The following is a 27,926-nucleotide window of genomic DNA, read 5'->3' as shown; positions in this document are numbered from 1 at the left end:
TGTAAGCAGTTATGCAATTTATTTGAAGAATAAGATGTACCAATGGCAAAACAAATCTGCATAACAATTAAAAGATATGCAATTAAGCTGTCTTGTCTCCCACAGTGTCTTTGTAATTAGAGTTCATGCTTGAGAGTACACTGGAAAAAAAAAAAGACTTAAAAACCTAAAAAAAAATAAGTCAATGAATTGGCACACAAACAGGAGTACTTGTAAAAGAACACGAGTATGCAACTCTCCATGGACAGTGCATATTTTCAGGACGCTATCTGGACAATTATCTCAAATATGCCAGTCATCATATTCAAGCATTTCATGAATTATCAGTCCAAACTATGCCAGCTATCCTATAGCCCCAAAAAAGGAAATTTTGATTTTTTATTAAAACTTATGAAAAACAGTTCTAAAGAGAACTTATTTTTATTAGCTGAAACACTTCTAAAGCAAATTCTCATATGATACAAGTATACAGCACTTCCCTTGCATTTGCACCTGTTTACAAATTCAGTACAACACACCTATATATAAATATTTGTTTGACAGCAGCAGATGCAATTCCTATGGCATTCATTTTAGATAAACAGAAATAGTGACAGCAATTCCTTGGGCTCTGAAGACCGCCTGTAGCTTTGGTCTGACAGCCATCAGACTTTGTTAATTTTCAACACACATAATCTATTCAAACCAGTTTTCCTTCAGTAAAAAATGGACGGCATCATCAAATCCATCTTGGTAGAGTGATTTCATTTTCTCCTGGCTTGGTGGAAATAGAGCCTGATGAAGTCTTACAAGATTTGTGATGGACAACTGCAGCCAAAGGGATAGACAAATGAAGGCATTGTATCTTTTGGTTTCCAGCTTTTCTTTACAGAGCATTAATATACATCTTAGAAAGGTAATATGATCACAGAGTTCATTATTTTGACAGCATAACACTTTCTGTTTGCATGAGTTAGATTTATCTTCTGGTTGTAAACAGATAACACACTCTTTGTTACCATATGTTTCTATGCTCTCTTCCTCAAAGGAGCTCAGGGCATTTTACATAGGGCTAGTAAATAAGGCCCTCCAGCAGTAAAGTGGGTGGTGCTACCATCAGTGCCCCGCTAATGGGGCCAGCCAGAGAGAAAGGCATGGTTATACCTGGGAGATATCACAGGTGTGCATGAAAGTATTGGTTTAACACAAAACCCTCAAACATTAGAGGACAAAGGGATGAGCCTGTGCAGTGTCCTCACAGTACTCTGGCAGCATGAGGAAAGCGCTCAGGCGCAAGACCTCTGTGCACTGTGTGACTGTTGGTATATAAAATAAGCTACTGGTCTGATGTGGGTTTTATGGGGGCAGGAGGTAAAATGTGGGTTGGGGCTACACACTAGCAATTTAAAGGGATTGTGGAATGAGTGGAGGTAAAGTAAAAGAGCCTAATTCTTACTTTCACCCTACCCCAAATGTAGTAAGTCCCAGATGTAGTACAATTTTAATGGGATTTGCCCCTTTTTAGACAAAACTGGCCTTGCAGAGTGATTAACTAGGATCGGCAGAAAATTGCTTTCTACAGTCCTAATTGGTAAGTACAGTGCTTACCCCCACCCAGCTTTGGCTGGGTAAGGAGACAGCTGTTCAGCAGACCAAACCTGAGCAGGCTATCTGTTGCACCAGACAGAAGGACTTTGGGGAGAGGAATGACAAATGAAAAAGAAAAATTGCATACAACATTTTGTTGTGGGTCTTTATTCGTTTTATTTTCAGAATAGCACAGGGGCAGCCAATCCTGAGCTGCCTGGGGCGCCCAGCCTTGGCGGCACTGAGAATGGCTGTCGTTGGATTCTGCGTGCCCTGGGCTACCGTGTGAGGCACTTCGGGAGAAGGGGACTTTCGTCCCCTTCTCCCGGGTAAGGTAAGCAGCCCTGCAATGGGGTGCTTGTGTAGGGCGCCGAGCCCTCCACGAGCGCCTTGGATCTGGTGGAGCTGATCCATGGACTCCTCCCCCACCCTCTCTCTGCCCCCCCCCACTGGCCTCCCCCCTCCCCAGAACGCTTCCTCCCCACTCCACGGCTCCTAAGAGTCCGTGAGACCTATGGTGGTCTATGAGACCACCGATCCGCAGAAGCTGGGCGGCTGCCCCGCACTAGCCCAGCGTTAGCCCAGCACCAGCCAGCGCTGGGCTAGCACAGGTGGTTGCCTGGCGGTGAGGCTTGCAAATGTGCCTTACGGCACATTTGCAACAGTGCACAGTGGCACGAAGCTGCAGCAGTGAGCCCAGGATTGGGCTCCAAGTAGGCTAGCCTGAAAGGTAAATAGCTTGTTCCTTGGTGAGTGTCACTGCATGCATTTGAGTCCAGGTTTTTCCCATTGAAGTCTACTATATAACATGACTAGATTCCTGCATTCTTAATTAACACTGCTATCTGAAAACAACATCCAATCAAAACTTTCAGTCCCAAATGAGACAAAGTCAGTCCTTAATAACTGAAGTGGTTTTGAATAATTGAGAAGATGTCTTGGTTTCAAATTAGCACCCCCTAGCTGCTAATACAACTGTGCCAAAGGAGCGCATTCTGCATCATAGGGAAGGGGAGCAGTTGCAGAGGTCTCTGCAGATAAGGGAACTTTTGCTTTCCCTATGAGTCCCTTTGGTCCTGCACCAGCTATTTTAGTGGTGCAGAATGAACGAGTGTCATGGCAGAGGAAAGGGAGAGAGTGCCACAGATCCTGCTCCCTTCCTCCCCTGTTCTGCCTCCCTTCCTGCCCAGAAACTCCCCCATTCCCCCCCACCCCTGTTCCTCCCACCACCCACCCCCACTCAACCTGCCTGGCAACTGACAGCCCAATCCTATCCACACTTTCCTAGGAGTAAGCCCCATTGACTCTAGTGAGACTTACTTCTGAGTAGACATGGCTAGGATTGGGCTGTGAGTCTTCTCCACCAAGTCAATATGCCAGTGATTGGGCTGGTGGCCTTGTTCAGCTTCTCATCCTGCCAGCAGAATGTGTGTTCTGCTAGTGGCGGAGAGGGGGGAGGGGAGGAGAAGAAAACAGGATTGGGATGTTAAGGCATATAATTCACATGTGGCTTTTTGTTGCTCCTGAGACCACTTTAAATAGCAATTCACAGCTGTGGTTTCCACATTTCCTGTGAAATGAACAACATTTTCTTCCTGCTCTCACAAATTACCACTTTTGGGTTATTGTTATGTGGTGATTGTTAGGTAAGCCACAAGAAAAGAGGTAATGTAATCACCCTCCTTTGATATTACTTACAAATCAAAAGGCCCTTAAACAAACAAAAAAAAGGCCCCCCCCCCATTTTTGGGTTCTGCATTTCAAATCAAACAGCTTAATTTTTTCTCCATGAGATAGCTTAAGCCTAGAATCTTCTTTAGGCCTTTGTTTGAATGGCTGAGGGCCCAATTCTATCCAACTTTCCAGCACCGGTGCAGCCACAATGCAGACCTGAGGTAAGGGAACAAATGTTCCCATACCTCAAGGAGGCCTCTCTGACTGCCTCCCCACCACAGGATCAACGCATGCCCCATTGGAATAGCTGCACTTGCAATGGAAAACTGGATAGGATTTGGCTGTGAATTTAAGTGTCCTAGTTTTACATTAGGATAATGTGGGATTGAACAGGGTGCATCTTTAGAGAAAAGTTACATGCCCAAAAGTCCTATATCAAGGATTGCAAGATAATCAAATGTACATTTAAGCCCAAATGTCTATACATAGAATTACTGCAAAGCTGTGCACACACCATTTTCCCTAGTATAACTCACCATTATATCTTGTTTTGCAACTTTAACATAGATGTCTATGTGTCCTTTGTATTGCGGGCAAATATCTAGCCGGCCGCAAAAAGGAGAAACAGTCACAGTTCGACCCAATGGAAGAATAGGGAGACCACTGGTTAAGCCTCCATCAATCCATTTCTTGTAGAAAATAAAAAATAAAATAGGTTATATGTCAGTATTTAGCCTGACTTACAGCCCAATCCTACCCTTTCCTTCAGCATAGCATACAGCTATGCTAAAACAAGCTGCATTGCATGCTACGGTGGTGGTGGGGAGGCGATCAGGAGGCTCTGAAGAATTAAGGGAAAATATCTTCCCTTACTCCTCCATAAACCCCTCAATCGCCAATGGATCTCCTTGGACCTTGGAGACAAAAGGGGCATGTGGGAAGCCTCCAGAGGGTATAGCATACCAGTCCAGGTGGCTGGAAGTGCATGGCTATGTACACTATCCTGCTACTGGAACACAAGTTCACGGCAATGGAGCAAAATCACAGGATTGGACTGTCACTCTATTTCTGCATTAATCTATTTTGGCACATTTCCTATGTTGAAACTTAGGGTTTATTCAAAAGTGTATGACTGCAAAATTTCCAGTTACAAAATGACATGCTTTCGGGCATGATATAATGTGTTGCTATTCTCTCAACCATTTCTTTTTGGAATGAATATCCTGTGTCTTTCATCTTCTTGAATGGGCAGGAGGTCTGGTCTAGAGGGTTGAGCCTCCGTTTGCCTGAAGATAACATCCGAAGGTCGCCAGTTCGAGGCCACCGGCACCGTGAATGGCGAGACCTTGAAGCAGCTGACAAGCCCAGCCGAGTTATTCCACCTGCTCTTGGAGAGATGAAGGAGCTGCTTGTCAGCCTGCATGAGAGGAATCTGGAGGCCAGAAAGTGATAACAGACCACAAAAGATCCATCTGAAATGTTGTGCAGTTCTTGAAAGATAGAACCTTTCTTCAATTGTAAAAATCCCTACGGGGATTTAGAACAGCCTGCCTATGTAAACTGCCTTGAATTAAAGTCTGAGGAGAAATCTGATGACCAAGAAAGGCCGGTATATGAATGCCTGTATTTATTATTATTATTATTATTATATAGCCTAATTCCTTGATCAGCTTTGCTAAAAACCTGCATGGTCACATACTCTTCCTAAATTTTCATAATACTTATGGTGCCCCTCAAAGGTCATTATACACAGAATGCTCTTAGTTATGCATGTGATTCACTACTGCCCCTTGCAGAATGACAGAAGCTTTATGAGTTGGTCACCAGCAGTGCATATTGGGGCAATAAAACATAATTACTCCAGTAACAGCCAGACTAAATGAATGATCATCTCGCTATGAGATCATCATGCAATGTCTTCGATCATTTAGTGGCATTATCAAACACAGTTTTGGTTCTATTCCGCTTTGTATTGGAATCTCCGTAGATCTGGCAAGGAGGTAGGGTGTGGTGTCAGCAGTAGCCCCTTTAAGGGTAAGGCCTGGGCATCCAGCAGAGTGTGCTGCACAGCTGCAGCCACTTGAAGGCAATAGGGCCCTCAGGGATATAAGGAGCACCTGAGGCAGGAAGGGTTTGTGGGTAGCAGAAGGAGGAACGCTTGAGGAAGGGGGAGACTGGGTTAATGGACTGAGGAATTGATGGGTGAATGGACTTTGGAGACTGCTGGAGACACTGGAGTTTGGTATGTGGCTGCTGTGCCCAAGACCTGCTGAGGACCAAGGGGCAACTGTAGTGGCGGGAGGCTGCTGGCAGGAGAGAGGACCTCTGCAGGTTGAACAGGTGAGCTACTCTGGTGGTGGGGTCAAGCAGTGCTGCAGGGCAGAACCAGGGTCATTTTTGAGCAAAGAAGGGGAGCTGATTAGCTAAAAGTGGGCATAATTCTCCAGGCAGAGCTTGGACTGGGAATCTGGCAGAACATGCTTCTGGAATCCACCTTAAGGTATCTATGATCCTGGGTTTCTTTGATGGATGGCATTGTATCATTGTGACCAGGTCTAAGGTAAACAGGAATTATAATTTTAAAAACATACCAAATCACATCAACAAATGAGTTGCCCAATACTGAATCAGACTATCAGTCCATCTAGGTCAGTGTAGACTACAGTATAGTCTCTGCATGATTTCAGGTAAGAATTTTTCCTACCTAAAGATTTATCTTTTTAATATATTTTACCCCTCCTTTCCCCACAATGGGCACCCAAGGATTGAACCTGGAACCTTCAGCATGCAGAGCATGAGCTCTGCCCCTGAACTATAGCCCTTCCCTAATGATATACCAAAGTCCAGAAGTGAACTTATCTCCCTGCCCCGCATTCTGATTTTATAAAGTATTTGTTAATATTCCTAATTGATGCAGTATATAACCAGATGGGAAATCGTCAATTTCCCACACATTTCCATCTCAATAAACTTTGCTAGATGGCAGAATGTCCCAACTATGGAGGTCACAAAAAGGAAGTTTGGACTGCTGAAAATCCAAGTGTCCTCTCTGATTTAAGATTGACACTTAAGCAACTAAGGAAAAAGCATCTAGAACAAAATGAAGGGGAAAAAAGTTGTCTTGCAGTTTTAAACACTTAGAGCTGCAGGATGAGACATTCCCATTGGGAAAGAAAGTTCACCCAAGGGCAAGATTATGACACAGAATGGAGAATAAAAATGTGGTTGAATGACCCCAGTTACAACAGCTCTGCTGGGAGGGATGTATTCTCAGATCTTGGAAACAGATAAACTATACGCACTTGCAATCCTGTGAAAGTCTACCCAGAAGTAAGTCCCACTGTGATCAAAGGGGCTTAAACGCTGCAACGGGGCTTAAATGTGTGTATAGGTTTGAAGCCTAAGGCCCCAATCCTATCAAAGTCTTGTGCTGCTGGAACAAGTATTCTGCCAGCGCAAGGTGCTTTATGGTGGTACAAAAACTGAGCCACTGTTGCATGCTTCTGGGTTGCTACTGTGAACAGCAAGCAGCACAGCACATGTGGCAGTGGCCCGCAGTGGGTCCATGGCAGAGGTAGGCCGTGGAAGGGGAGTACTGGGGGAACCCTGCTCTGCCATATCTTATCTTCCATGTGGGGCTGCAAAGCCAGACACAGAGGCTCTCAAGTCTGCACCTGTAAAATTTCTGGGACAGACTTTAGAAGCTCCATTGAGGGGATTGGGGCTTTCCCCAGGAGAAGGGGACAAAAGTCCTCTTCCCCCAAGGAGACTTCTGGCGACCCTGGCAGTGCGACTTTGCAGCAGTAGCCATTTTGGCACCGGGGCGGTTATGCCGGATCCCAACCCCCGTCCCTGGGGAGAACGGAGTGGCTCTAAGCAGTAGTAGCCATTTTGGCACCACTGCACCCGGCAGAGTTGCTGGGGATAGGATTCTGCTGTAAATCAGCAGTATAGATATAGCAATTAGGGCAAAACACTCTCACTCCCAATAAAAAGTTCCACTATGATAGTTGCCACTGCAGTGTGCCCTCAAATGTATTTCTTAATAATTCAGAGGATCCTGCACTGTCAGATATTACTTCTAGAAATTCACACATACATTACAAGCAGAAGAGAAATTGTGAAATAGTGTGTAGTTAAAATTCACTTAAAAGAAGCACATCAAGCATGAAGACTAAGCTTAATGGAATATACGTCTGCAAGTAAATGCAGGTATCTAAATCTATGTGACTCTAGGCTCATTCGTTTTAAAGAGCCATGTGTTGCTTCATGAACCACACAAAGTATAATCTGGTGGAAAATGAAGAAAAGTCTGTTTTACTAATCCTCTAAAACACCATTCAGCATAAAGCCCCAGATTGATAACTGTGCTTTGGGGACAAATGTCTAGCTTACAGATACTGTTGGTATCTGGATATTAACAGAACACCTCAGCTGCAGGGTGAAAAGAGACTTTATCTAAAGAACATTTCAGCCCTGGCAAGCAGGAAGAGCCCCAGTATCAGGGCTTTTCTTCATCCCCAGCAGTATATTAACATGCTTCTGTTGTGCAATATTAAGGATAAAAGAGCCAACAGCACCTGCTCTACACATAGTGGGACTAAGGTAGAGGCCATCATTTGGAATTATGACAAAATGTGATATAGAGCATAGTGCCCCTTTCTCTTTAATGGCAGCATAAAAGAAATAATTTTTGTCAGACACAGCTCTGAACTCCTCTGCAGCATCCATGTGACATAAACTGCAGCTCCTGCTGCAATTTCCTGTCCTACACACATGTGCAGAGATGCGACTCTCAGATGATACGGTTGCTTCCAGTGTCTGAGGCACCACTGCCATCTGAGCAGCCTTTATTTATTGGTTTGCTTTGGAAGCAAGTGATCTCAGCGCACAACCAAGAGAGTTATGGGTTTTCAAGGCCATGTCATGCTGCAGTGGCAACATGCAAGTTAAATTCTTTGCCACGGCACCTGACCAACCTAGCTGCAATGCTGAATCGAGCAGTAACAACAAAACTTTAGCATCCATGGCACAGTAATAAACTTTAACAACACAGACCTCTCCTTTATATTCCATTGCATTGATTCCAGCGTACAGAGGAATAAAACTGCTGGCTAGCAGGGCCTGGAAAAGAAGTGGGAGGGGAGAAACAAACAATAAAAATATTTTGAAGTATTCATACTTCCTTAAGCATTTGTTATCCGCTATTTAACAATGCAGTCCAAAACATGGATTGAGTAATTACAACTGTACTTCAAAAAAAATCATATATACTAATAGCAAATGGCTAAGCACACGGAACATGGTCATCCATCAACAATCTACAGGTCTCTGCATACGCAGGGGGCTTCCTAGTCACAGAGTAGTATGTATGTTTCTACATGAAAAAAGAAAAATGCCTGTGTCCAAAAAAAAAAAAAAAAAAGCCACTGAGCATGCTCAGTGACCCTTCTGCTCAAAATGCCATGGAATTCTGAGATGCCAGTTGGGGTTAAAGGGGAGGGCAGGAGAATGCCAGGGCAGGGATAGGGAATTGGCCTGCTTGACCTAGATGGATAACTAGGACTGGGCAGATGCAACATTTTGTTGCAGCTCCCACTTGTACCCTTTAATACTAAACCTGAACAATCCATTGTATGTCAGTTTGGAGGCAAACTGCACCAACCAAGAAATAAGGTATTGTTCCTATATTTAAGGCTACTAGAATGAAGGTGAAGAAATAAGTTGGTTTTTGTTTTAAATCAGAGGCAATTGGAAGATAATATTAACATTCCTCCAGTGTTCAAAATACTACATACACACATTCTATACTGCGTTCCTCATAATTTTGGCCCAAAAGCTGCTCTTCGCCATCAATAAGAGCCTACATTTTCTTCAGTATCAAAATATGGATACAATCAGTTCAGTGGATCTTGGTAAGCATCAGAATCAGACGGATAGTTTGAGACCCTCAATGGGAGAAAAATGGGGTAGCATTTTTTAAAATAACACATGGCGCAATCCTAACCCCTTATGTCAGTGCTTTCCAGCACTGACATAAGGGCAATGCAGCTCAGAGGTAAGGGAACAAACATTCCCTTACATTGAGGAGGCCTCTGTGAGTGACACCCAACTGCAGGATGCAGCACACATCCCATTGGCACTGCTATGTCAGTGCTGGAAAGTACTGACATACGGGGTTAGGATTGCACCTACAGTTGCATACTTGGGACACCAAAGACCCATGCAGAACCCTGTTTTTACCCTTGCTAGAATGATCTCTTGTAACTCTACTCTTCCTGTTATTCTACCCAACATGTGAAGATCTGCTTAGTTTCTGGCTATCGTTTTGTTTGGGAGAAAAACATTTGTTCTTTACACACACGCACAGACAGATCATGAGGGATTTTTAAAAGAATAAATAAGCCCCAGGTAGTAGGGTGTGCAGAAATATTGGGCTGTGCAGTTCATGCTTTAAAACATGGCAGCACTCTTTCTTAGAGAAGTGCAGTCACTCAAGTGAATAAAACGAAGAGTGCTCAGGCCACAGTTAATAAAAGCCAAACTCTCAGACCCTGGAGACAGTCATGCATTTTCATTTACAGAAGTGATATGCAGCCGTCCTACCTTAACAAGATCCTCCCTTGAGGCGAAATTTGAAAGCAAATGATTTTTTCCATTTTTAGCACTAGTGACTGATACAAAGAGGCGATTTTCTGCTATCTCATGAGCATTAGGAGGGAGAACCGAATCAATGAGGCCCCTGCAGAAAAAGAGAATGATAAACATTAGTCAGTTTTAATAATTAAACAACCTCCTCAATAATTTAGGAGGAAGAGGAATGCTCTGCTTTCCTCACAGTTATTACATTCACATGGAAGTTCCTCCGGAGCATGTCTCTGAGGCTATACACGAAACCAAATCTGAGAGAGGCTTTGTAAAAATACTTACCTAAGTTTTGTCATGACGTCAAAGCCTGGTGTTAGTGCTCCAAAATAGAGTTTTCTAGTTTCTTCTGCAAATGTATAGGTCATCTTTGTACATTCCTGAAAAACCATTTCTTTTTTTAAATATAGGTTTTATTGTGAAGTGCTTTTTCTTTAAGGTTAGAGAAACGTTTAAATAGGTTATGTGAATTACTGAAGTTTTAGCATTCATTTTAAAAAGACCAACAAAACTCAAGGATGTTCACAGCATTCTTACTATGACACTAATACATGCAGTAATACATCTATGTTTTCTTTTCTGCCAATGGAAAACAAAGCGCAGTGCGCCAAGCTTGATTAACGCACAGACTACACTGCTGCTGTGACGAATGAACAGAGTCAAAATTCAAGGTGTGCTCATCTTAATGGGGCAAATTTGATGGAAAGAGATTGCTCACATATACAGTCTACACAACTTAACTTTGATTCTTTTTATATCCTGCAGAATATGTATATCAATTGGAAAGATTGGTGGAAATGATTGCGCAGTTTTCTTCATTACTTCCAGTCTCCAATCATTACATCCAACAGTTTGGACTGTCATAATCGGGTTAAACAAAAACCACTACTTTTAACTTAGCCAGGATCACTACCTTTATTTTGCTCAACTGTTTAGCAATTCCCAAAATTCAACACAGTGAAAAATATCTACTTCTGCAAAGTGAAAATGTTGAACAAGAAGCTAAATCAGATGCTCTATGAGGAAAGAACAGCCTTAAATATACTGAGACTGGAATCCTATAACACTTTCCTGGGACTCTCATTGAATTCAGTGAGACTTACTTCTAAGCACACATGCATAGGCTTGTGCTTGTGAGAGAAGCATACAGACTTAAAATCAAAGACAACTGTGGTTGACATTTTTCAGTTACTTTTAATGTTACAAACTAGAAGTTGTAATTTACAAAGACTGACACTCCTAAAAATGCAAAATCGTCTTAAACAGCTGCAGAATGCATATGGGCATATACATGGCATCATGAATATGCCCATATGCATTTAGAATTGAAAAGAAAATGTTAAACAGCAATGATTTCCACCAGTGACTTGCAAAAACTTCGGAGAGGGTGTTGCCAGTTTTTGGCAGAAAAAATACAGTACAGGGAACCAAGTGCAGCAGACTGGGTTTTGGGTCGAGTGATAAAACTGATATTTAAATCCCAATCAGATACGACGTTTTGCTATTGGGGTTCAGCAAAAACCACATTGGAGGAGTAAGAAAAGAATGAAAGGGAAAGTTATAGAACAATGCTGTTCTATCTGAACAGTCTCGTCTTTAATCTTCTGGTCACCGTTGGTAATCTTGAATGTTTGCACAGGTGAGTGATAATGGTAGGTGGGTTTTTCCTTTACATCTTTTTTCCAGGTCTCTGTGGGCAGTAGGACCTTCAGCACTATCCAGTATTCTTGATAGTCCATTCCTGCTGGTCACCATTTTTTTTCTCTTTAAAATATGCCAGGAAATGACTCCCATATTTCCTGGCACATTCCAAAGGGGGGAAAAATGGCAGCTAACAGTTGCTGGCCACCAGGAATATAATCAGTGCTTCAAGTGCTGTTGAAGCCACTGCTGCTTAAAGAGATACAGCAAGAAAAGAGAAAAAAGACCCACCATTACACAATGTTCTCAGAAGCAGGCCACTAAGCATTTTTGCAGGTGGCTACGGGCTTAAGGACAAGGATAATTTAAAAAAAAAATTGTCTTGAACTGTATATAGTAATTGTAAAACCTGGCACTGCAATATCACACATGTGATACATGGCTTCAAGAATCAACTATATGATGCATATTTTTTTTAAATGCAAGCTTCTAATAAGGATGTGGTAGGAATCCAGTAGATTTAATTTCTGAAGCAGACATTGTATGTTAGAAGAATTAAAAACAACAGCCAGTGAAACTACAGTGTACATGTAACACCAATTATACTAGCTATAACTATAACTATCAATCTGTTTTAGCTTTGGTACAAATATTTTCATAGTCTTTTTTTACAATTGAATTGTTAGATTTTTTTATTTTTATTCTCAGGCTCAAATTTTTATTGTTAATTACAGGATCACCCCAACAGATAAATCTTTGCCCACTTTATAGTACATAAACTATGTGCAACTGACTTGTAAAGTAACTGAACAGATCTCAGAAACACTCAATGATACAGCCCGTTTCTCTTGCAATACTCAAGCTGCATGATATGGAGAAGCACACTGCATGGAGTTGTCATTGCAACATTACATTTAGTCTAGAATATTCTAACAATAGCATGCAGCTTTGTTACAAAACTTTGGATCTGTTGTTATAACTGCATCGGAAAGTAGTTTTAAGACAGCAACTTTTCCAAAATTATATGTTCTTTTTCAATTACCTCTATATTTTCTGGCACCGTTAAAAGAACAGTGGCAATCAAAGATCCTGAAGAAGCTCCTGCAAAGGCCTTCACAACCTTCAATAACTTCTTACCATGTTTGCAAAGAGCAGATGCTGCCCCCAAGTGGTATATCCCCAGAAACCCACAGGCTGCAAATGACAAGTTGAGATGCTTCATTTTTGCTGTGGAAAGAAAAGATCATTTAAGATTCTGCCCTCCCCGAGAAACATGTCTACCCTGATACAACATAAGCATATCATCATCAGAATGTGTTGAATTTTTAGAGGTACAAAGTACCCTACCTTCCCAAACTAACTGGAAATGGAAATGTACAACACCTTTGGCGTTCTGATCACAAGTACTGTACTTTGACATATGAGTTAATAAAACATCATTCAATTTTTCTAACCAGAACTTTATTTCCGTCTAAACTGAAGTATGATGGAAATGAATTTTAATTTATTGCAAAATTAGACACATTATAAAAGGTATCTGTTACAATCCGAGAGTTAATTTCAAAAAACAATCAGTTCTTTTTTGATGAGTTTTTCTGATCATTTTACAAATCCTCTTGAAACAGGCTAAAATGTTCACAATTCCTAGCTACTTCAGTAAATTACGGCTGGTCATTATATTTTAAAGGAGCACATTAAACTTCAAGTCCCTCTGGAAAAATCTTTGCGCAGTCACGTCATTCGAACCAGAAATGCTACCATCAGCATCTCTAGCATGGACCAAATGTTAATGAACATTGCATGTTCAGATTAAGGAAAAGAATATGCTGGTGTTATAGCCTACACTGGGAAAGGGCATAAAACAAAATAAAGTATGGTAACAAAATCATTTGTAATGATTTGATTCTAGGAGTGTAGGCTATCAAACCATTTTAACATAGAACTCAAAACACAGCGAAGCTGAAGAATCCAGTAAAGTAGTTTTTTTAAAAACATATCCCACTTGCTACTAAATACAGTATAATTGTATGATCCTAAAATGTTGACTTAGAAGCAAGTCTTTCCAGATAAGATTCATCTATAAACGACACTGTTTATTTTCAGTGATCTCTTCAAGGCTCCTTAGAATCTCTATCCTCAATAAAGGCTTGCTAGGATTCCCGAAATAAGTTTGGGTTCAACAGACATTTGGATTGTAGTACAGAATTTATAGTCTTTAAAGCTGAAATCCTATACACAGTTACCTGGGAGTAACAGCACAATCCTTTCCAGCACAAGAGCAGCAGCACTAAATGGCTACCGCTGGATCCTATGCTGGATCGGAGCAGGCTGGAGATCTCAGAGTAAGAGAACATTCGTCCCCTTATCCCAAGCAACGCCCCAGCCTGCTCAATGGGGCTGCTCGTGTCTGTGCCGTCTATTTCACTGGCACAGACTCAAGAAGATTCCTTTTAGGTTTCTGAGACCAACAAGGGGGATAGGATTCAGAGGAGGCCTCCTCCAGTCCCACCTGATCCCAGGTCAGTCTAACCCCCTTTCTGCCCTCTCTCACCCACAAACATCTGCGCCACCCACCCCATGCCCTCACCTAGACCCCATGCCACTCAGTGCTTACCTGAACTCCACTGACAGCCGGGCCAGTGCAGGCCTCCCCACCAGCGCTGCGACCGCTGCATCGGCACTCAGGCACCTTAGGATCGGGCTGTAAGTCTCACTAAATTCAGTGGGGCTTTTAGGAAGCATGGGTAGGATTGTGTAAAACCAAGATGCTATTTTGAATAATATTGCTATACACCACAATGTTCTAACTGGGAATAAAACCAGCCAGCAGCTAATTGAAAGTCAACAAATCTTGGCACGTAAATACATACAGACCAGAACTAGGCTTTGCAGCTGAAATGTGGCTGCAGAAGCAGGAGCCTCATGTTCTCCTCTCTCAATAATGTTTACTAATTCAAAATGCATGGTGTGACAATATCACTGCATTATGATTTTCCCTACCCTTTACAGAGGAAGTCAATTACATGGAACGGGGCTTGAGAAATGTGATAGTATAATATATTTTGCATTACAGGAATTCTGTTTTCATTCTAGCCACATAGTGCAATCCTAATGGGCTGTCCTGCTGGTCAGAACAAGTGTTCTGCCAGCCTAAACTGCTTTCAGGCAGTCACAAAACGCATACCAGCAACATGCAAAGTTGTGCACTGCTGGAGTGCTGGCAGGGAGCGAGAACCTCCTTCTATGTGCCAGCAGACCACAGAAGGCCTGCTAACACAAGTAGGATGGAAGGGAAGGTGTATGGCAGGGGCAAAATGGGGAAGCTATAGAGGCGAATCAGGTCTGCCTCCTGCGAATAGGAGGCAGGTTCATCGGCAGTGGCCAAATCCATCCTAACCCCCTTCCCGTACCCAATCCACTTTCAAGGGTCAACGCGGACTTGTGCCAGCGATATCCGTCCTCCAAGGAGGCCTCCTGAGGCCAAAACTTCCTGGCAGGATTCAGTGGGCACCACGTTGGCACTGCTGCATCACCACACGGGCAGACAGGTAGGATTCGGCCAATAGTCTATAGTTCCAGTTCCACAATTAGCCTACTTTAGATATGATAGTGGTCCACAACAAAACCACCACCACAAGAATACAATGTAAAGTGGTTGGCCCCAAAGAGTATAAACAAAATTTTACACATCAATATTGAAACTTGATCTCAAATTTTCTAGAAGTCTGCTTTTCCCTTGGTGGGTCGTGACTCGATTATGGGTAGGTTGAGAAGCTGCAACTGACAAGCTTATAGCAGATGAGCAAAAAGCATTGAACCCTATGGAAAGTGAGTGATAGCACGTGATTACTCAAGAGTAGATTACCATACCTTGGTCCACTGTGAAGGGCAGGCTGAGAGGAATCCAATTTCACCAGAATGGTCCTGATCCGATGAACCCAGCCCCCAAAACACCAGAGAAGGAAGTCCTTCCCTCCAAGTTGACCAATGTATTGAGCCCTATGGAAAGTGAAACTAAGCCACATGCTTGCATTTACTCACAAGGAAGCAAACGTGCCTTGGCTCATGTGGAAGGTCAGGCAAAGGGGAGTGCAAGACTACCAGAATAATCCCAATCATATTATAACTTAGACCAAGACAGCTTGCTCTGTCATCTTCCACTAGACTCAGATTCCTCTGTCAGGTCAATGCACATTATAAAGAAAATTAGATCAACAGCATTGATCTGGATCCATTAGGATCGTTAACACAAGTAGAAGTATTGCGAGTGATTAAGCACAGAATATTGAACAGCAAGAGTTGTGGAGCACAGCAAACAAGGTATGTTCACCGCTGTATACACATATTTCTATTAAATATGGCCAACCGGCTTTATTCCTCTACCTTTTACAATGCCCACAGGAAAGTAGGGCATTTTCCCTGGCAAGATGTAATGTCATGCCATTGGCAATGCTGTGTGGTAGATTTAAAGGGATCCCTCAATCTGAGAGGTGCTGTTCCTGTGAGTTGGATAGTGTGGAATCACTCTCATATGATTTACACTGTCCATTCCACAGGGACCTTAGTATGAAACATCTAGATTCAATCACGAAAAGGGTGAGGGTTTGGCCAGCTCATGATATAATATGGTTTATTTTCTCCATTGAGGAGGCTGATATAATGAAGAAAGTAGCAGTTTATCTCAAACTGATTGTGATGTGGTTTGAGACATACTGAATCTTTAGGGCAGTGGTTTTCACACATTTAGCACTAGGAGCCACTTTTTAGAACGAGATTCTGTCAGGACCCACTGATATCATGACCAGAAACGACATCATCAAGCAAGAAAATGTTTTAACAATCCTAGGCTGGAATCCTACCCACACTTACCCAGGACTAAGTCCCATTTACTATCATTGTATCATTTACCCACCTAGTGGGTCCCAACCCACAGTTTGAAAAATACTACTCTAGGGGCAGTTAATATCTTTTATGCTATATTGTATACTCTTTCTGTTTTATTATGCCAATAAAGGTTTCTGTCTGTCTGTCATGTAAGGAGAATGCAAGTAGTGAGAATTCCAACATTAAATTCCCTTTGCAGTATGAAATGTGCACTCTAGGAACTGAAACATCACATGGAGCTTCTGCTCATTTGATTTACCCATCATGCTGCAGTGGCTCTGTAATCTGGCAATTGTCCAATTATGATGAACCAACTAACACAAGAAAATAAGAAACATTTAACTTTTGGTTTTATCATCTTACCAACCCATGTCTGTATGGAAACATGGAGTCTTTTGGCTCTAATTAAAGGGATCAGATGACAGCTATTAGATTATTATAATTATCAGTAGCTGTAAATCCTTTTTTTCCCCAACCGTCAGATTTAACAGCGGTATATTCACTCAAGGCAAAAAGGCAACACTGTTATGAAATTATAATTTATAAGTTAATAGGCATCATTTCTGAGAAAGAAGTAACAGACTGCAGACCAAATTAACCATGTAACAAGCAAGTAAAGCAATATGTAAGAGAGAAGTAATTGCACAATATGAATATTTTATGTAGACAGAGGGAGAAAAATGATACAAGACAAAAGAGCGTCCCAAAGAGGCCTAGTTTAAAAAATAAAGACAAGAAAAATATCACAGAAGAGCATTAAAACTTCATGTGCTTTGCACTAGACTGCAGCCTAGTATGCAACACAGATAAAAGGAATGGACTGTGCTCAAATGGAGGAACTGAACCCTCGTTAGAAAGAGGCAATTTTTTTTTTTTACTTCAAAGACTGCAGGACACTTCACTAATTTTAGAGGTACATTCCTGCCTTGGAATGGATTATCAAAACAACTTGCACTTTCGCTTGATTAGAGACTAGTGCAGGGGTGTCCAAACCCTGGCCTGGGGGCCACTTGCGCCCCTCGGGGACTCCCAGTTAGGCCCACAGGAAGCCCCCAGTTTCCAATGAGCCTCTAGCCTTCAATAGACTTGCTGGAGCCCGTGCTGGCCCAATGCAACTGCTCTCAGCATGAGGGCAACTGTTTGACCTCTCGCGTGGACTGTGAGACTCCCTCAACTGCTTGCTATTTCATGTCTACAATACAGCAGCCAGCCTTGCTTTGTGCAAGGTCTTTTACAGGCCTTGAACTATTGTAAGACCTTCATTCATTCATATAAGTTCCATCTCTAATATATTCATTTATGTACATTTATTCAAATTTGAAATGTAAATTAAATCTTTTTTTCCCAGCCCCCGACACAGTGTCAGAGAGCTGATGTGGCCCTCCTGCCAAAAAGTTTGGACACCCTTGGACTAGTGCATGGGCAAAAGTTTTTTAAAAAATGGATGTATGTCAAAGCACAGCCTCATTTAGCCTGCAAATTTATTCTAGCCAGTGAAAAATGTAAATAACTAACTATATAAGAAATGAGAATGTGTGCAAAACCTAAACAAACAGAAATAAAAGAAAAATTAACATAAGAACCTTGACAAATGTCCTGGAAGATTGGATGAAAGAGGAAAGCATGTGTTGATGCAATCTGACATGCGGCTATAACTGAAAATAGCTGAAAGTCAAAGTGATGAAAGTCAAGTGGGTGTGTATTAGCACACATCAGAAGCCGTGGTTACTGGGATTGCATGTGTCTGCTATTGCCCCTTCCCCAAATGGGAAAAAAAAGAACACATGCACATTTTTCTACATAGCTGAGGAAAAATGAAGAGGTGACTCCACTAGTAGGGCCTAGTGAGCAAGGCCTGTTCCCTGCCAACCCCTGAAACTACAAAAATTCAAGGGTGGCACTGTCTCCCCACTGCTGCCTGATAGGCCAGAGCCCAAAGGAATGTTTATCAGAGGCTATAGGGGAGCAGTGACAGCAGTAGACCATGTTCTTTTTCCCCAGGGCCATTTTACAATTCCCATATGTCCTGAAGCCTGATGCTGTGCCAAGGGCTGTTAAACAGGGTTGTAATAATTAAATGCAATCAAGGAAAAGGTAAGAAGGTGAGGAAGCACACTGTTGGGGTTTTTGCCCAGTCCCCCACTCCTCCCAAATGCAGAAAATCTGACTGGAATTGTATTGTGGTTACACAGGGTTTGGTAGAATAGGAAGGCAGCACCATAGGGAAGCTGAGCGGCAATCAAAGGCGTGAGCAGACAGTTGTGTACATGGGCTCACACAAAACCACCCATACACCGGGGCTAGATGGACACTTGGCTCTTGCAAATCCAGGTACTTTGGCACATGAGGATTTAAAAAAAAAAATCTTACACAAGATGCCATTCATTTTGTACTATTTCGTTTGGGTTTTTTTTTTATTTATAATGTGCAACAGCAAAAGTTTTTCAACAAGGTGTGGGTATATAAGTGTCAAGCCCATTTATACCAAGTCAAAATTAAAGCCTCCAATTTACATTAAATCCTATCCAATTTACGTAAATCGTTTCCTAATCCTATCCACACTCCTTCCCTTGTGGAGGGAAGGACCAGGAGGCTTCAGAGGGGAAAGCCTTCCCACCTTGCAATGGGTCTCCTCAGACCTGCACCAGCAATTTCACTGGCACAAGTCTAAGGGGGCGAGGAGGCTACTGCCAGAGGGATTCACATCTGACACAGGCCATCATCTCCAAATCTACCCCCTCCTGCTACTTCCTTGACCAATTCCCCTCCTCACCCAGTTTTGCCCCCTCCCTGCCCCCGTTCTGCCTTCCCCCACCCCTTCCCGTGCTGCTAGCTTATCTGCTTTGGTGAGTGACCAGCACTTTGACAACATGTGCAGGAAGGCTCTGGCCTTACCACTGACACTCCAACAGCACAAGCTGCTAGGGTGTACTTTACAGCAGCCACTAGTTCCATCAGCCAGGCAGTTCAATAGGATTGGGCTGTAAGACTGACTGAAAACTAATTTAGAAATCTAGCATTCATTTTTCAGTAACATGGTATGTTCACATTTACTGAAGGCAACTGCATTTTTATGCTTTAATTCGAAGCAGCATGCTGATGATGAGGCCACCTGAAGGAGATAAGGAAACATTTGAAACTGGGTATTTTTCAACTATTTATGCAAGTGAGTTGAAACAAGTCCCAGTATTTTATTGCAGATTCCATTCTGGCAAATGTGCTTAAAATCAGTCTATCTTTTTCATTTAGACAGCAGAAATTAAATGTTTGGGATATATAAAACATCATAAACCTAAACTCTGTCTAACATCTGTCCCAGGAATGTCCCAGGACCGATTTCCTGTGCTGTCTGTTTACGAAGTCACGGCAAAATGAAAGGAGGCGATGAGCAAAAAAATCTGGACCCCAAAGATCAGGGGAATTAATTTTGTTTGTTGGAGTAACCATCAAAAGACAATGCCCATCTTCAAGAAGGGTATTTATTTAATTATTTGGAGAGCAACTGCAAATGAACTCAGTTAGTACAACAACTCAGACCAAACTTTTTGAAATAAGAAAGGGCAAAGATCACATGACCCCAATTCAGGGTGTATTTGTCTGAAACTGGGACTAATTAAGAGTTTCCCAGGGCAGTGAGAACCACAATTTTGCAAAAACCTAAAAAGAATGATATTCCTGGCCATCTATCCTGAATAGCAAAACCTGAGCTGTATGTTATGTTTATGATCAGAGATATGGATATTCATTCACTCATATTGTATTCATAGATGTTCATTCACTCATATTGACTGTGCAGAATATGGTATCTTACACCACACTCAGAACCTTTGAAAAAGGCTTAAGAGACTCCCAGCATTGTGGCATTTGTTTTTTTTAGGATAGTTTTTTGTCCTGTCAAGGAGAAAAAAATTAGAAGGTGTCTCCTAAACGACACCCCTGTTTAACACCATTAAGCATCAGGGAATGGTGCTAAAAGCAATACTATCTTAAATTACCTTGAGGATTCAGCTATAAATTTTCTTCCACTAAATCGCATGACCTTTAAGGTTACAATACTCAAGAGGATTACACCATTCTGCTTATGTTTAAGGTATCGCACACCACAAAACATTGCCTGGATTAGCTGGCTGAGATCAATGCCCTGTGAAACACCAAGGTAAAGCTATCCAGTTTAACTTATTCGAGAGTTGGTAAAGGTTAAACTGGAAACAGTAATACACCCAGTAATGCAGGGATACATTCATGCAAAGCCAAACACTAAGTGAAACAGTGGTGTTGGCTGTTTGTTGGTCAGCGTTAGCCAGAATACACTGCTTTTATTAGCTGCACTAGCTATCAATCACACTCAGAATGGAGAATACTGTAATGAAACAGCAATAATGGAAGTAGCATTTTGGGAGGTATTTACCATATATACAGCAGACACACACACACACACACAAGCAGTGGTATCATGCAGTAAGTAAGATTATGAACTACAGATCAGGAAGTGCTGGAGTTAAATCTCACTCCATCATAAGACTATAAGATTAATCTTAAACACTGTGAAAACATTCCAGAAAACTTGTCGTTTTTAGGAAACATCAGGAAAACAGCTTGACAAACACTAATAAGAACTTGCCAACAGCTTCTCTTCAAAGCCTTGAACTTCTAGTTATTTCTAGTTCTAGTTTAATGCCCACTGGGCCATTAAAACCATTGCAATCACATTGACAGTGCTTTCCTTGATTTGAATACATTTTGGGGCTGGCCCTAAAAATAGGATTCAGTTATAATACTGTACAAACCTGAGTGTAAGCAGAAGGTCTGGAATTTTCAACCACCAATCTAGTAGCCAAACAGCCCAATCCTGAGCTTCTTGGAGCGCGGGACTGCAGCGCACTGAAAATGGTTGCTGCGGCATCCTGAGTGCAACCAGACAGCCGCCACCGCCTCCTCAGGGGAAGGGAATATTCATCCCCTTCCCCTGGGTAAGGAAAGCAACCTCGCAATGGGGCTACTTGATTCTGTGGCAGCTCTGGAGAATCAAAGAGTTCTGTGCCGGACCGCACAGCCCAACATGGAGCTCAGTGGCCACTGTCTAGTGGAGTGAACCCCATACCAAACAGGGGCTGAAGTAATGATCACTCAAAGTGAATGAGAGTTGTAGAAGAGTAAAAGTGTTGAACACCGACCTTCCATCTCATGCTGCCTTCTAGCCCATGGATCCATGAATTCTTTGCCATAAGGCATGTTGCCCGCCTCTCTCTCTGTTGACACATCCATTCTTTGCCATGTGTCCCGAACTTGAGAAACCTACTCATGCAATGCAAAAGTTAAAATTTTAGACTATCAAAAGAAAAACAAAATTTTTTAAAAAAGTTAGCGAGCCACACTGGATTTTATAACCATTAAACCATCACCCTGCCAAAAGCTGCAAGGTTTGCTTTATGGTTAGGTAAAGAGTCTTTCCTTTCCAAATAATTGCAAGCCGTATGCCCTTCTAGGTGACTGTAGAAAGTTTTGTGGCAGAACTCATGTCATGTAATGTTTTTTACACCGTTTCTGTTAGAAAACAAGACTTCTGCCTGAAGTACAGTGTTTACAAGATTGTCTTCAGAGCAGGGGTGCTCACACTTTTTGGGCTTGAGAGCTACTTTGAAACCCAGCAAGGCCCGGAGATCTACCAGAGTTTTTTTACAATGTTCGCGCCATCATAACATATAACATTTATGTGTACAATGTATGTTGGTGTACCTTGCATAACTGCATGAGCCAATATTGCACAACACAACATAATTAACTATAAACATTTTTTGTAATTACTTGAGTTTACTTTGATGACTTGCACTGAAGTGAATCAGCCAAGGATGCATAGTCAGGACAGTAGCTGCTGACAGCCAGCCTCAAGCACGCTTCCAAATGTTCATCAGTCATGGTGGAACAGTACTTGGACTTAATGATCTTCATGTAGGAAAAGGCTGACTCACATAAATAAGTGGAGCCCTTCCTGCCTCAGGTGCTCTTATATCCCTGAGGGCCCTATTGCCTTCAAGTGGCTGCAGCTGTGCAGCACACTCTGCTGGATGCCCAGGCCTTACCCTTAAAGGGGCCACTGCTGACACCATATCTACCTCCTCACCAGATCTTCCTCGATTCCAATACAAGTGGGGGGGGGAGCAGATCTCTATACAGACCAGTGCAAAAACAGGGGAAAGGTGTGGGGGAGGGAAGATCTCTATATAGACATCACAGCAAGACCAGTGCAAAACCCCTTGCACACAGAACCAACAGATGGAAGTTGGGGGGGGGGGGCAGATCTCCATACATACCAGTGCAAAAACAGAGGAAAGGTAAGTCAGCCCCAGTAGAGTCAACAGGGCTCACTCCCAGGGATGCGTGGATGGGAGAGAAGCCTGCCAGCGGCTCCTCTCCAGGACTATTCACGAGTCAGCCCCAGTAGAGTCAAGGGGGCTCACTCCCAGGGATGTGTGGACAGGAGCTCACTCCCAGGGATGCGTCACTCCCAGGGAGCATCACTCCCAGGACGGGGCTCACTCCCAGGGATGCCTGGACGGGAGAGAAGCCTGCGATCGACTCATTTTGCCTCGCGATCGACCGTTAGATCGCGATCGACATATTGAGCACCCCTGCTTCAGAGCTATACCTTTTAGGACATTACCACTAATCACCATTCACTGCACAGTATATCTGGCACGCATTTCACACTTTCATTCTACCAGCGCAATCACAAATGTTTACTTAGAAATTACACTGATTTTAGTAGGACTCAGTTCCAAGTAGACATGCTTAAAACTATAGTCAAAATCCCAATAGTGTGCATGTTTACTTGCAAGGATGTTTCACCAAGTTCACCAGGGCTTAGTACAAATAAAATCATTATTTACATAATAAAATATAAGTATGTACTTTATGCCATTTTTCTCCCTTCCGTCAAATTTCTCCTCAAAACCATTCCTGTGTGGCTCTTGGCTCATACTCTCAATCATTTCCAACTGTAATCAAGTATTAATGTACATATGTTCCAAATCCCCAATCCTATTGGGTTTCTCCACTCTGGGAACCAGTTTTCCGGCAGTGGTTCTTGCCTTACAGCAGTTCCACCACTGTGTAAAATATACAATGTGTCCCTCGTACTGAAAAGTTTGGGGACCCCTGGCCTATAGGATTATTTTAGCTTTAATGCTAATAATATTAGGATTGATAATCTGAAACTTGTAACAATCCTCAGATAGGGCCCTGCTTAGGATACCACTGCCAAAAACGATAATCAGATAGGGTCCTGTTTAGGATATCACCACCATCTGAAGCCAAGCGGATGGCAGCAAGGTGCAGGGCCTTTTCTGTTGTGGGACCACTTCTCTGGAATCAGTTACCAGTTCACTCCTTATAGTTTCTGGAAGGAGGAACCTCCTAGGGAGCTCCTTTTTTCATTCCAGTTGCTGCTTTTATGCTCTGTAATAGCTGTTTTATATTTTAATCTGCTCTTGTGTTACTTCCCCCCCCCCAAAAAAAAATCACCATAGGTGCTTGCCTATAAGTCAAAAAATTCACGCCTAACAATCGACCCTGAAAACCTGGATCGACTTCTACTTGGGTCAATACAGTGAATAGAGAAGGAACTTCAGGGAAGCTTATGAGAAGCTTAACAGCTGTCTCGTGAAGTGCGGGGGGGGGGTACTGGGCTGAGAAGCAGGACACAGGGGTAAAGGAAAAAGAAGAATTTTTGCTAGTAATTACAGTATTCAGAGGCAGCCATTACAGCTTCTTCTCCAAACAGAAAGAGAAGTGAAGGCACTTATGAGAACTATAGTCTGTATGAGGGCTACTGCTATGGAAGTGCAGCACTATACTCCTCACAAAGCCTCCTCACAGCTCCCACAAGCACCTTCAACTCTCTTCCAGTTTGGAGAAGAAGGTAAAATGCCTCCTTTCTTCTTTTGTGCAGCTGCCTCAGAACATTCCTGACAAGTCATTTGCAAAAAATTTCACACCCCCCCCCCCCAAGTTTAGGACTCTGCTTTTTGTCAACACCAGGATGTCATCCTCATTTCCATCTGAAACAAAGTCCCAGGCTGCAAGTCCGTGCACAAGAATAATACCCATGGAAAGCAATGGGTCTACTTCTGAGTAAGTAGGGTTGCAACTATGTGCGCTTGTGCTTGCTCATGCCCATTCCTTGTTGCTTGTCTCAGCTGTGAATTGAACTACACACTCCCAGCAATGTGTTACATGTTGTATGTTATACACAGAGCTTCTGGTTTAACACACCAGGCACCTTAAAGAAGGATCTGATTAACGGCTCTACTGGTATGTTGTTTACAGTGCACTTACTCTGATAGTGTTTACAAAAAAGTTGTGAAGACTAGAATTTAAAAAGTTAATAAAATGTATTTTAGGAGCTTTTACTAAATTTTTAATAAATTAGATACTGTACATTTCTTAGGTAACAATTACTGGAAGCTTATTTTTCAGGATCTGGCCTCAGGTAAAATCAGACAAAACTATAGTCAGACACCCCCCTAAGTTTAAACTCTTCCCTACAACTTATCTGAGGGTCATAGAAAATTCCATATTTTTGGCTCAAAACCTGCCTTCTACTTATCTATGAGATCAACATAGGTGAGTATTTACGGTGATATCCTCACCTTTCCTGCAAGACTCCCTTGATCTGTACTTTAACAAAAACAAAAACAGCAAAAGATATACATTTAACAAGAGTTATTTACATATGATAAGGGTCAGATTCAAGCCTTAAAACAATAAATTAAATATGATCACCAGAAACTGTGGGATAATACATGGCGTATAAAGCTTCCTTCTTTTGATTTGAAAGCAAGCTAGTATGTACAGCTAAGCAATATAGAAGTAGAATAATGCTTACACTGTATGTAGATAAAACACGATCAGCTCGCAAAATACAGCAACTATCAGCATCACTTCCAAACTGTTGAATTTTAAGAAACAGCGGTCTGTTTAACTCAGTCTGCTGCAAGTGAATCCATTGTCTTGAGATTCTAGAAATGCTTTTGGTAGCCCACATTCTTCCAAATTTGGATGATATCAGGACAAGCTCAAAGAGTTTTAATCTTGCATCCACCGTTAGAGAAAATAAAGCATGCCAAACATCAATAATGCAATTTCATGGTGGGAGAACACACTGGGGACTCCAAATACTCCAGTATCTTGAGGCTACCTGGTTAAGAACAACAATAAAAGAGCTGTCAATATGCGGTAGCAAACAAATGAATGTGCAGGGAGATCAACATGATAGAAACAGGAGACAGCCGTCACAAACTTGACAGAAGCAGGAGAGAGCCGAGACTCAAACTTGCTTGAGATCAACTGAATATGACAACGATGGAAAGATTTTTAGAACACACAACACAAGTACCACTCTGCACTGTTTCTCACAGGTCTGAAACTGAATGCACTTAAGATCACAAAGTAGATAGTTCTTTACATATGACAAGATCAGGCCACAGGTGCTTTCTCTGGGTGCCAGATGCACAATATACTTTATGTATGTACTTGGAATCAGGGTTACCCATTTTACAAGAAAAGTACATTACTACAAAGACAAATAGCTTTACCCAGCAATAACCCTGGTAAAATGGTAAGGAATGCACACTTAGTGCATGTTTATTAAATATATTAAAGTGTTCCATTAATTTTTCAGGTTAATGATAACAGAGAGTTGTCCTTTTTTCATCTGCAACACTTGCACTGTAATAATACACTTAGAAAATGTGAAAATCTGGTAGTTCTATTGCCTGTTATTTATCTGTACTCAATAAGATTTTTAAAAAAAATCTGAGGTCAAAATGCCTCAAACTTGCAAAGAGAAGTGCCAATTAGTGTCAGTCACAATTTGGTACTAAGCTATATCTAATAAGGACCAAGTCTGAGCCAATGGTCTAGAGATTTAGGACATCATAATTTACCACTTCTTTAGCTAAACCACCCAGCGGTTTTTGTACAATGCTAACACATCTAATGAGCTTGGGCAAATGACTGAATTTAAATCAGCATCACCAAATGGATCTAGTATGCACTAAAACTGGCAGAACTCGGGCTGAAAATAGGTCTCACTTGGCAATGAACTGCCACTTTTGTTCCCAACTGGAACTCAAACATAAGTTTCAATCTGCTGAATTGTGAAAGAGGCAGCACAGAAATGCTTGGTCTGAATTTTAAGATTTCTCTTAAGTGGCTACTGCAGTTTTTCACACTCTTTAAGCAATGCCTTGTGCCTATTGAACTGTCCTGCCTTCAGTTTTGAAACGTTTGGATGGGCAAGATCAAGATTTTAATTGCAATGAGTGCAGCAGCAGCAACAGAAAGGGGATATTTTTTGTCACCCGTGTCCCCATAGAGCAGTGATTTTCAACCTTTTTCATCTCACAGCACACTGACAAAGCACTAAAATTGTCAAGGCAAACCATCAGTTTTTTTACCATTGGCAAGGCACACTGCACTGCTGGTGAGGGCCTCCCCATGTCCCAACTAATAAATGACACCCCCCCCCCCACACACACACAAACTTCCATGGCATACCTGCTGCCCCAGAGAATAATTTATTTGTTATTCACAAACAGATGGGAAAAAAATATGCATGCATAGGGTTGCTGATTGATCACAGCATATTTATGAACTGATCTCATTAGACCAGAGTGGGATGGGATCATTCAGCGAGAGCCCAATCCAATGCATGTCTACTCAGAAGTCAGTCCTATTCTAGTCAATGGGTTTACTCCCAGGAAAGTGTGGATAGGACTGCAGCCTCAGAACCCAAGCCTCTGCATGTCTACTCAGAAGTCAGTCCCATTCTACTCAATGGGATTTCCTCCCAGGAAAGTGTGGATAGGATTGCAGCCTGCGAGAGCACATGATTTGTATGCATCAGCTCGTAGGTTCAATTCTTAGGATCTCCAATTAAGAAGTTCATCAAAGCTGGCAAAATCTGCTGCCAAAAGCCCTGGAGAACTGCTGCCTGCGCTACTACTGGGTTTTACAGGGACCAATGTCCTGCCAAAAGTCAGCACCCCATTCCCCTATCTGGAAGAAACAGACATTTATCAAAGACCTGAGCAACTGGAAGAAACCACATTTACACAGGCAGCTACACAAAAAGCACCTACTTAGCTCTGATCTGGAAGTGACTCCCCAGACAGTTACTTAACATTCCATCCCCGCCCCCAGCAGCAGCCCTATGACGTCATCTTGTCACTCTCAGCAAAGGAGGGGAGCAGCATTGCCATTCATAGGCTGTCCTCTGCTTCCTTCCAGTCCTTCCTCTCTCACGCGGCTAATTCTCCACCCTCAGCCACTCTACACTCTCTTTTTTAAAGAGACAGCCTCAAAATAAAACCTTGCCTTCTAGCGTAGCTCTTACAGCCCAAGCCTCTGCATGTCTACTCAGAAGTAAGTCCCATTAGAGTCAATAGGGCTTACTCCCAGGTAAGCGAGGATAGGATTGCAACCTTTAGACGTCAACCTTTCCTTGTCCATGCGCG

The 27,926-nt window shown here is 42.3% G+C and overlaps 1 protein-coding gene across 3 annotated transcripts; it reads right to left on the bottom strand.

Moving 5' to 3' along the window:
• On the bottom strand, positions 1-27,647 carry PNPLA4 (patatin like phospholipase domain containing 4). 3 transcript variants are annotated; one of them, XM_066621882.1, is made up of 9 exons: positions 27,552-27,647; positions 25,295-25,606; positions 21,585-21,705; positions 12,569-12,753; positions 10,171-10,265; positions 9,847-9,982; positions 8,299-8,364; positions 3,777-3,929; positions 1-807 (listed from the first exon to the last, which is right to left on the bottom strand). In XM_066621882.1, exons 2-9 carry the CDS (start codon positions 25,451-25,453, stop codon positions 676-678), a joined length of 1,047 nt encoding a protein of 348 aa, XP_066477979.1. In that variant the 5' UTR covers positions 25,454-25,606; positions 27,552-27,647; the 3' UTR covers positions 1-675. The 3 variants fall into 3 exon arrangements, with proteins under 3 accessions (XP_066477979.1, XP_066477980.1, XP_066477981.1); XM_066621883.1 differs by lacking the exon at positions 3,777-3,929; XM_066621884.1 differs by lacking the exons at positions 21,585-21,705; positions 25,295-25,606; positions 27,552-27,647 and having other exon boundaries at positions 12,664-12,751.
• Between the last annotated feature and the right edge of the window lie 279 nt (positions 27,648-27,926).

The sequence above is a fragment of the Tiliqua scincoides genome, chromosome 3, assembly GCF_035046505.1.
Source record: "Tiliqua scincoides isolate rTilSci1 chromosome 3, rTilSci1.hap2, whole genome shotgun sequence".
Lineage (NCBI taxonomy): Eukaryota > Metazoa > Chordata > Lepidosauria > Squamata > Scincidae > Tiliqua > Tiliqua scincoides.
This window is presented reverse-complemented; position numbering and strand designations above follow the sequence as displayed.

Coding starts and splice junctions, on each gene's coding strand:
- PNPLA4 (XM_066621882.1), bottom strand. CDS start 25,453: ATGTGGGCTACCAAAAGCATTTCTAGAATCTCAAGACAATGGATTCAC. Junction 12,754..21,584: donor AAGGCAGCATGAGATGGAAG/GTCGGTGTTCAA, acceptor TTCTTTCCACAG/CAAAAATGAAGCATCTCAAC. Junction 3,930..8,298: donor CAATGGAATATAAAGGAGAG/GTCTGTGTTGTT, acceptor ATTTTCTACAAG/AAATGGATTGATGGAGGCTT.